General features: G+C 37.7%; 2 protein-coding genes across 4 annotated transcripts; both read right to left on the bottom strand.

Annotated features, from left to right (window-relative positions):
- Positions 1-81: 81 nt before the first annotated feature.
- On the bottom strand, positions 82-2175 carry LOC124349005 (XK-related protein 7-like). The gene is made up of 5 exons (XM_046799466.1): positions 1512-2175; positions 1244-1452; positions 1029-1178; positions 716-966; positions 82-642 (listed from the first exon to the last, which is right to left on the bottom strand). Exons 1-5 carry the CDS (start codon positions 1874-1876, stop codon positions 319-321), a joined length of 1299 nt encoding a protein of 432 aa, XP_046655422.1. The 5' UTR covers positions 1877-2175; the 3' UTR covers positions 82-318.
- A 2365-nt stretch (positions 2176-4540) lies between these two features.
- Positions 4541-8669, bottom strand: LOC124348983 (XK-related protein 4-like). 3 transcript variants are annotated; one of them, XM_046799426.1, is made up of 9 exons: positions 8069-8668; positions 7791-8011; positions 7571-7726; positions 7269-7504; positions 5581-7198; positions 5432-5512; positions 5093-5355; positions 4758-4979; positions 4541-4671 (listed from the first exon to the last, which is right to left on the bottom strand). In XM_046799426.1, exons 1-5 carry the CDS (start codon positions 8515-8517, stop codon positions 6866-6868), a joined length of 1395 nt encoding a protein of 464 aa, XP_046655382.1. In that variant the 5' UTR covers positions 8518-8668; the 3' UTR covers positions 4541-4671; positions 4758-4979; positions 5093-5355; positions 5432-5512; positions 5581-6865. The 3 variants fall into 3 exon arrangements, with proteins under 3 accessions (XP_046655382.1, XP_046655381.1, XP_046655383.1); XM_046799425.1 differs by having other exon boundaries at positions 5432-7198; XM_046799427.1 differs by lacking the exons at positions 4541-4671; positions 4758-4979; positions 5093-5355; positions 5432-5512 and having other exon boundaries at positions 7010-7198; positions 7269-7397; positions 7463-7504; positions 8069-8669.
- Positions 8670-10689: the final 2020 nt, after the last annotated feature.

The following is a 10689-nucleotide window of genomic DNA, read 5'->3' on the forward strand; positions in this document are numbered from 1 at the left end:
AATTTGCATAAAAATGGAAGGTGAAGTAGAAACTTCAGCGATTCAAATTGATAGCTCATGAAAAATTTCAACATTGTAATTAAGAAAAAATCAGGTTTTACATATCAATTTGATCGAATCAATTAAATTAGATAAATGGGCAAATGAACACATGAACGACTGGTGAATAATATATGGACTCGAATAGTAAACTGTAAAATTCAAACACGGAATTAAAAAATTCTAGAACGACATAATAATATTAGGAGGTAACTTTCCGTTTTGCAAACACATTTTGGTCCAATTATAGGTTAAATATTTACTGGAATTATCATTATTTTAAAAATCAGGTGCATTCTTAAGAAAATAATATTGAAAGAGATAGCAAATGTTGGATAATTTGCCTGTGGGAGTAGAAATAAAGTAGTCAGATGGCGATTGAGATATTTGATTTTTCAGATTTAAGCCAATTTCTTCAATACAAATTTCGGTAAGCACTGATGAATTTGAACGAGCACTAATACTGTAATAAATTCCAAGAAAAATTATATTCAGTATAACCGATCCTATCTGCCCGATAAGGACAAAATCTAGAAACCAAGGGCTGTCCAGTTCGATTTGCCACCAAAGTACCATAGCAATCAAGTTCTCGATTAAACAAATCTGCCAAATCGAAAGTTGGTAATAATAGCAAATGGAATAAGACGGTAAAAAAGTTATTTCGCTACAAAATTACCCCATAATAAAATATGTAGTGGAAACGGTCCAAATTTTTGCAGAATTCGAAGTTAAAGAACGCGAAAATATGGATGAAACCAGAGATGATGCAAAAATAGATTCTTTGCGTACAAGTCATCCCGTCGGCTGATTCTGTTTTCATCCATATCCAAATAATCATAACTATCCAGTGAATAAGGAAGCCAATCCAAAAGTAAAAGTAACTCCCGCAGACGACGGCCAAAATGCCCAGAGAAAGGGTTCGAGCAACTAAATGAAAAAACGGATATCATTAGTTTTAATTTACTTTTGACTAAAACAATTGTTTATACTTATTCCAAATAGATGCGCTGGAAATAGAACACCTGAACTGAGACAGTGTTTTCTTTGCATGTTGCCATCGATTCGAATGTTTAACGTTAGTGTAAACGCCAGGCCGATGACGGAAGTGACAACCGAAGCAATTTGAAAATAAGTGGTCACTTGATAAAACTCAAAATTATGGAGCATGTCATTTTTCAAATGTTCTTAAAGAAAATATAAATACCGCTTCCAATAACAAAGTCGTTGGTTATTATGATGTACAACAGTAGCACCAACTGAGGAGCGGATTTCAAGAAGCGTTCAAATAATAGTATAAATTCTGCTCGGTGATTTTCTTCAGTCATCCGAGAATAGTTCTCAGCCATTTCAACATAATCGTTTCTTCTTTTTGCTTGGATGACTTTCCATGCAAAAGAACAAATGACAACATACCTAAGGTATAAAAATATGAGGTAAAATTACAAAATGTATTGCTATTATTGTGGATTTACCTAGGAAAAAGTTCACCAGCAATTCGGCAGATAAATTTAAATCTTAAGTAACTCTGCGATACTTCGTTATTTGTTGTTTCCTCGGTGTAGTACAGACTGTCACTGAGGACAGTCGTGTAAAAAGCAGGGAAGAGCACAAGAAATAAATGAAATCCAAGAAACCAATAATTTCCATTTTGGTAATAGTTGACTGTCGAAAAAATATTGCACAGGTAGCTAACGACGAAAATGAGCATGGACCACAGGACACGAAGAAAGTGAAACCAAATAAATTTAGTTTTCTTTAAAAGTTTTTCTTTCTCGTGAATTGGGAGCGAAATAAACGGCGGCGAAACCGTGTTGTTATTATTTACGTTCTCACCCATAATTCAGATTTTTTTCGTGAAACAATAACGCAGGGAAATCTTACACAAAGATAAAAGATTTCCTAGCACAACTGTCAACTGTCAGATGCTGTGGATGACTGCTTAGCTAAACCTAACTAGTTTGCATCATTGTGAAGAAACAGCGGAACAAGATTGGACATGATTTGCCGGAGAGGAACATAGTTCCGCTTGCCGGCAAAATGGCCGACGCTACCTTAATGGGGTTGCATGCGCGGACTATTGGACAACGCTCAAATTGTTAGCGTGAAAAATTATTTTCAATGTTATTCAGTTTAAGCAGGGCGCGTTTTATTTGAGAGAGATAAAAGAATTTAAAAATAGTTCAGTAATTTCTTAATAAAATTTAAAAAAAACCACGAAAATTCATTGGGGATATTTTACTATAAATGCGAATTCAAACAATTTCTAATTCAAACAATTTTTTTGGCGGCGATTATTGCCAAAGATTGAGTAGGGGTAGGCCTACTCATAGGGGAAGAGTCGGCCCCATTAACCGAAAGAAATAGTAAAATTTCGCCATCTGAATTAATTGATTAATTAATAACTGACATACTCGTCACGAAATAAATATTGTGTGGGAACCAAAACACTGATGCTGAAGTGGGACAACGGAGAAACAAGACTATAAAATTATTGCGAATTCAATTTAAATAAGATTTTGTTTTTAAAAAAAAAGGTTGACGTTTGCAAACGTTGAGCGGAATCGACAAAAAGCTGAACCAGCCGGACTGCTGGATTGTGACCGACTCGATCAAACTGTCGCATGCCTACATCTAACCATTTTATGACTCTACCTGACACACAAGTTCTTTCTTGTAGACTGAAACAATAAAATAATACTACATATAGAATTTCTGACATAATGGGGAAAAGGATCTACAGCAGCAGTGTTTTCTTTTTTCGGAGACAGAAGGTATGACATTTGACCGACATTAGAAAAATGTTTAACAAACTTAGGTAAAGGGGTTTGGGTTATTAGTATCATTCAATCGCCACCCTAGCTGCTCCCCTTTCAGGTGAATTATTTCTTGGCATATGGGTCCGTCACATGTACAGCCAAGACCTGAGAAATGTATAACAAGATAACAAGCGAAAAATTCGTCATAAAGACGAAGGCCAAAAGGTGAAAAACAAAATTTTAGGATTCAATCCTTTGGCTTCCAAGAAAGAGGAGCAACCTCAGTAATTAATTGCTCTAGTGACCTAATTGTAAAATAGTTTCGAGCATTCGAGATCATCACGTCAGATTAAGTGTGATCTTGAGATCAATCAGATTTTGGCACCTCTACAAGCTATTGAATAGAGTCGACAGTAAAATTTTCCTGATGGTTGGATCGTAAAAATGGATCTCTCTGACTGCATCTGCCTTGACAAATTGCACCACACCGGGACAACGTGACTTTTAAGTGTAGAATTTTAGGGAATTCACGGAACTATAGTGTCTTGGGCTTATCTGAGTAATAGTGAATAGATGATTACGACTTACCGATGAAGAAAGGGGATTCGGGTTCAGAGATGGCGAAGAAATTGCATCCTTTCTGCCACGCCAACACACACATCATCTTTGGTATTCTGTCCATCACGCACAGCACTAGGGTGAAATTCAGTTTAAAATAATTAAAAAGTAAAGTTAAGATTAGAAATGTCAAACCATACTTAAAGACAACCAACTTCACTGTCGACCATGAGTTAACTAAACCTTAGTCCAGTCTCCAGTTCTCCACAGTCCTCCTTCATGACTAAACAAAACTGTTTGCAGTGTGAATAGCCAAAAGAGAAAGGGTCAGAATAGCAGTCGACGAAAATATTAAAAAAAGGAGGGAAACTGGAAAAGGGGTCGAAAAGATTTTTATCAAACCCTCCCTTACCAATCCTTATTAGTAGTGGTGCCAGTAGCTTTACCCAAAGGCCATTAATTTGATTTTTGACTTCGACTTTAAAAAATAAAAGGTTTGATTCGGTTAATTGTATTTATTTATATTTGAAAAATGGCAAATTATGCAATGGTTGGTTTAGCATCTTTAAAATTTTTTCTGAATTTTGAGTTTTTTTCCCCCATTCTGTTCCTCGTTCCATTTTCCTATTAAGAAATGATCCCGGCATCGCATCCCGTACAATGATCCGTACAATTGAATCTTGCAAGTTGCAACAAAAGAAATGTGCTTGGAAATTGAACTGTTATGGGAAATTTTGGGGATCGATCAGGCGAGTCAGGAAGAAGGTAGAATTCTGCGACAAATGTTCCCCATTACGCACAACTGAATTTTTCTATTATAGAATAATTCAAACAGAATGAAACTAAAAAGGAACGCCAGGTAGTGTCCGATCCAAGCCGCGTAGCACCATGGAAGACAGCCGTCTTCCAAGCAGTTGAAACTATAGCCCCAAATGCCCATAAGGATCGAATTCTCAATTAAACATACCTGGTTCAACAGTCAAGACAAAGAACACCAAGTTAATTAAAAACACGTTCATATACATCATTATTTTTTAAATTTTCGTTCATAGCCTTGTAAAAATTGATCTATTACTTACAATATAATAAACACCAGCGTTGATGCGAGGGTGTCTTGACCTCACAATCGAACGATGATGTTTATCTAAGGGATGAAGATATACGAAAATGTGGATTAAGCTCAAAACTGACGTGTAAGTAATGTTGTATTTCTTCCACCAATGCCACAAAGCCAACAGGATAGAGTGGATAAGGCAGATGACACAAATGATCCAGCCGTAAACGGAAGTAAACGAAATCAGCGGGATGAAACGAGAAACTGATACAATTATTTTTGAACATTAGTTGTAGCTTTGGTAATTTCTAAATCATGGGATTTCTGTAAAATTTAAGCAATGTAATTACCTATCCAAAAAAGATTTGCAAAAAATAGAAGAAGGCACTTTTTCATGGGAAATTTTTGAGCAATTTTTATAATCGACACGTTATTCAGCCCTTGCAAGACACAAGACAGAATGGGCTGTTGTTGAGATGCTCTCTCCGAAATTCCTTTCATAAAACACAGCTTCCGATCATAAATCATTAATGTCCAAGAAAGACTGGTGAAGGAAAATACCACAGAGACAACTGGGAGTATCACTAGAAAAGCAAAATTAATTCATACCATTCATACCGTACTTGATTCTAGATTATAAATTTATAATGTATATTATTAATGTAATAACGAGCCAAATAATTACCACTATAAAAAATGTTTTCTCCAAAGTCAAACTTCTTGACTGACAGTCTGTACAGCTGTAAGGCTAGCTGCGGAGCCGATTCCATAAAACATTCAAATAGTGTGAGGAATGTGGCATCGGCATTTTCGTATGTCATCCGAAAAAAACACTGGCCCATTTTGGTGGACGCTTCCTTTTTTTTTGCTCCATGGAAGGGAGGAAATTGGACAGCTTTAGCGTAGAACTGAATACACTGTACTCCGTAGTAAAGCGCTTCACAATATCTGAAATTTAAGAAAAAAAAGAGACTCACATCAATAGGTAAGTGTTACATATTTTACAATACACAATTTATGATACCTAGGGAGAGGTCCAAGAAGAAAAAACCCACACACACATTTTAAAATGAAGATGGGTTTTGATTCAGGAGGAAATAGATCCCTGATGTTTAATTTATTTGCGTCATTTAGATCCTTATTTCTTTCTGCCCTATACCAATTGGCACTTACAATGGCCATGACAAGGGAAGGGGTCGTGGAAAAGAACAGCGTAAGCCCAAAATACCAATAGTCGTTGTTTCTATAATGTACAGCAACCCAAACAAAATCAGTTGCAACATCAAACACATACAAGATCGATGAAACCACAATCCAGAACATATTCAGTATAACTTCTGATGTTCCTCCATCTCTTAGAAGAGTTTCGCAATCCCGACCATAGTGGCTCACAGTTTCGTGAATGACGTCATCAAGAGAACTTACAATATATAGGTCAACCGATGTTCCTGGACGCTCATCAGCAACAACATCAGCGAGTTCCGAAGTACTATTGTCTGAATCACCAACTTCACGATTAACAACACTATTTTCCACAGGGTCCGCCATATTTTAGGCTGGGGGTTTGTCTCTGAACTGAAGCAGTTTTTACGGCGACCACCATCAATAGACAGAATCACTGGGTTTTCTTCTCACAACTTAGTATGTCACTAAAAACGGAATGTCACTTGAAATGTTGCCTTTGTTGAGTATTTATGGAATACCAAAGCAAGAAGAAGATATGAGAACGACCATACTATGGCGGGACCCAAAGAAAAGTGATCGTTCAGGCGAAGGCACCGGTTTCGAATAATGAGAATGATCGTTTTGCATGCAATGTAACTTGCAATGTTACTGTAACTAATACGCTGATGTAACTTATGGGAGGCGTCTCGGTGCGCGTCATCAGCCCATATATGGTTATGGGGACATCTCAGTTTTGAGCATGTTCCATTGTTCCCGTAATTTCTTTTTTAATAATTTTTTTACCCAACATGGGGAATGGTAAATGCTCAAATATGGTAACAAAAATTATTTTAAAAAAATTACGGGAACATGCTCAAAACTGCGATGTCCCATGTAGCCCCATGTCCCACATAGTCCCGGTCTCTCCCCTACATTTCGTTTTCTATCTCTACTAAACTTCCAAGGCGTTACAATTTAAAAGGTTATTGAAAGCAACGCATATAGCATCAACCACGTCGTGAAAATACACAGATCACATTACTTATCAAGGGTATTTTTAATACAAACACGGTAGTGCAAAATACGGTGTATTATTATCATAGGAAATTGTGCTTAGCAGCAGCAGTAAGTAAGTGCGAGGGTATCACGAAAGAGCAAACCACAAAAAAGTGCAAATGCGCAAGTCAAGTTATTCCCTGATTGAAGCTGACGAGTATGTACAGAAAAGTTTGTCAAGTCATCGGAAATAAGATCAATTCAGATCTTTTCAAAGTGGAGGACAGAAATAGAGATTCTACATTTCAGGATGGACATCTTCGCGTTGAATGATGTCGAGTCTGCCGAGTCGAGCCGGACTAGTACGAGGGGAAGGAACACCATTGATTATAGGAGGGTGAGTATCGCTTAGGCATAAGGTTGCTCCATCCTTGTTGCATATGCCGACATTGGGCAGCAACAGGTTCGGATGAAGACACTTGTAGTAAAATGCAAGTAGAGCGATACTCAGTACAAAGGATCCTATCTGGCCGAACAGGGCCGGGAAGTGAAACCAAGGACGAGGTGGGGCTATATCAGCAACCTTAATCCACCACAACACCATAAGAATGGTGTTCTCGAAAAAACAAACCTAAACAAAAATAAAATAAGGTAAAAAAAATGTAATGTTATTTATGGTTAAATTTTTAAATAAAACTTACAGCGTAATAGAAAGCATATCGGAAACGTGTTCGATCGGGTTTGACGTTGAAGAATGTGAAGACATGGATGATGGCTAAAATAAGGCAAAAGAAGAATTCTTCCGTGCGGGTGGAGCACGCGGCTGTTGCCTGCAACCAAAGCCATATAGCCATTAGGATCCAGTGGCCAAGACAGACAGGCCAAATAAACCAACCGTATTCGGAAGCAAAGACAGTCAGTGCAATGACTCGAGCAACTATAATAGCAAATTCAATAACGTTATTCAATTTAAGGGAAATTTAGCTAGCTTCCTATGCCTCACCTATCCCAAAAAGATGAGCTAAGAAGAGAACGCAAGTTCCCAGCAAATGAATGTTTTCCTTGTCTACTTGGGCAAAGCGCAGTGATCTGTTGTAAGTCGTCAATGCCCACGCCAAGCTGACGACAGAAGTGACAACAGAGGCAGCTTGGAAAGTCACTGTAAATACCATATTATTAGTTCAGAATTTGTGATGATATAGAATCGAAATGACAATAATTACCAGCTATAGGATCAGTTCCAAAACTGAAAGTGTTTTTTGCCATAATGTACAACTGTAACACTAGCTGTGGAGCAGATTCCATGAAACATTCAAACAGTCTTAGGAATGTGGCATCAGCATCTTCATAGGCCATTCTAGCATAACACTGGCCCATTTTGTTGTATTCCTTCCTCTTTTTGGCTCGTCTACTTTGAAGTCCATAGCGAAGGGTGTCAACATATCTAAAAAGAAATTGTGATGTATTTCATGGCTTTAATGCATGTTACTACACCAAATACCTTGCGACTGGAGAAAGAAAAAATATTAGGCAGAATATGCGAAACACCCAGGTACATGTAGACACTGGAGGAAAGTTTTGGTTGTTCTGATCTTTAATGTACCACTTTGTACTCAAACCAGACATGGTGAGAGCAGGTATGGCCACGAAAGCCAATGTAAACCCAAAATACCAATGGTGCCCCAAATTGAAATATGTGGCAGCCATAAATCCGTCAGTGATAAGATCAGCCAAATAACTGCTGATGGAAACAACGATGCAGACTACATCGAGCCAGTTAAAATTTGCTTTTCCTCGCAAGCCATCCACTTCGTCGAACTCAAAGTGACTCGTTTCGACCAGCGACTTCTCTTGACACTTGTCTTTTTCATTTTCAGCCGACACACGTTCATGACACGCCCTTGGTAACAGTTTACTCGGCGATGAAACTGTATTGGCGGTAGATTCCATATTTGGGCTCGTGAAACTACTTTTGGTTTGATTTATAAACACGAGCCGTTAAATCAAGCACACAGTCACACACACACACCTGCTATAATAATTTGAAAACGTAGCGCCGTCTGACGACTACCCGACTTTGACAGATATGAAAAGAGGCGGAAGAGGGCGATAGATGAGACAGTAGAATGATAGTGAGTGTCATAATAATCCGCTAGGGGCGCTGAAAACAAAGAAAATTTGAATTTTTCTTCTTGAAAACTTGGATTATTTGTATCGTTATTTAATACCGATATTAAAATAAACCGGTACTTCTCCTTCCTCCTTATTGAACGAATTATCTCAACCAGATTGAAATTGAATGACTGTTCTGTGACAGAAAATGGTACTAAAGATCAAAAGATGTTACATATCTTGAATTGTTTAGAGTTGGTTTTAACTTTTTAAGTCCCCGTCAATACAAGTCATGGACGGGCGAAATTTCGTAAATGGCTAATTATAGAAAAAATAAAAGCACAAAGAAATTAGTCGATCTAAAAAGAGGGAAAATTGAGGTCAAATAAAAGGTGCGCACAAAGAAAAAGAAGTCCAGCACAGGGGTGGCTTAAAGACGTCCTCAACTCTAGTGAGTCATTACAGCTGCAGCTGCGTAAAAAAAAATTTGCGTCATCCTCCACAGTGTATGATTATGTCTCTAAAACAAAGACAAGTACTAGTACTTGTACAGGTACTTCTCACACACATCTTCCTGGTAGGAATAACTTTTTTTTCCACATCTGTTGGTGAATCATTCCGTAAGAAAAAAGAGTGAAAGACCTTGGACCACAGAACATGGACAGTGTGAAACGTTCAAAAGTAATATATTTCGAATTAATCACTTAAAAAAAAAATTATTTTGCGGGTATGGAATACATAAGGGAATATAACAAGTGTGCGGTGTTATAGAGGCGTACGTGGACGTATAAACGTTTTGGGCTGTTACATTTCGAGGTCGCCCCGTCGAATCTTCAATCCTTTTCGATATACTCAATTGTTGTTTTTTGCTGTCCCATTGAATGTCCGATCGTGTCCAATGCGGAAGGCGGAGCCAAGGAAATGTATAAATGAGCCATGTGTGCGCAAAAATCCATCAATATTGATATAGCAGGCCTACGGTTAAGAGGTAACTTAAACTTATTGCTGTGCATTCTACTATTCCACTCCACCAGAGATGAAGTCGATAAAGTTTACCTTTTTGAGAGCATGCTCTGTTATCAACGCTGTTTTACCGTTAAATTGTGTTCTTAAGGTAAGCGCTTTGTGTATTCATGACATTGTAGTTGAATTTATGCGTGAATCCTTTTCATTTATTTAGAGATGATTTTACTTTGAAGCCCGCTTTCAAGTTTCAATTGTTTCCTCGCCTGTACATTAATTGTGGACTATTCATTACTTTTCAAGGCAATCGTATCTATTCTAAACCATCAGGATCATACCTATGACATCGCTGTATTTTCGGTGCCTATGATCGTTCATATAGTGACGGGATTAATCGGTTTCAGCGCTTCCTACACACCGACAAAATCCCGGTACTTTCGCTTCTCAGAAAACAAAAAATCATCGACCATTTTTATATTTTACCCACAGGATCGTTTGGACTCTGATTTTTTCGATTTCATCCGTTGCCTTGGATATCTTTTATGGATCCGCGCTTGTCGATAGCTATGTCAGAGAGATTATAGTCAAGCAATGTTCCTACGGAGAGAAAAACTCTTTTGGGTTGGATCATTTGGAAGGTATTTCATTATTTGCAATTTGAAATATTTTTGATCTGTCGAATAAATTCCTGCATTTTTGTCAAGATTTTCTGTGTGAAGATCTAAAGAACTCAAGAGCCAACTCCATTCTGTTTTTCTGCATCGTTTACCTCTTCATCCTCCTTAACAACATTGTCGTAATTACTATGTGCATTAAAGCCCAGAATGAAGCCCCTAATGAAACGAACATTTGAAATGAACCCATCAAGCCCTGCTGCGGAGAGCCCTATTCGACTGTGGCTGCCAGAAATCACCCCTTGAAGAGAGTTACGATCTGATTTGATTGTGCAGTGATTTCCATTTGACTTTATGTTGATTAAATCGACTGTTGACAATTTTGAGAATAAACAGTCGTATTTCTTATGTTCCATGAAAAATAAAGTATTTT

The sequence above is a fragment of the Daphnia pulicaria genome, chromosome 7 (genome assembly GCF_021234035.1).
Source record: "Daphnia pulicaria isolate SC F1-1A chromosome 7, SC_F0-13Bv2, whole genome shotgun sequence".
Classification (NCBI taxonomy): Eukaryota; Metazoa; Arthropoda; class Branchiopoda; order Diplostraca; family Daphniidae; genus Daphnia; species Daphnia pulicaria.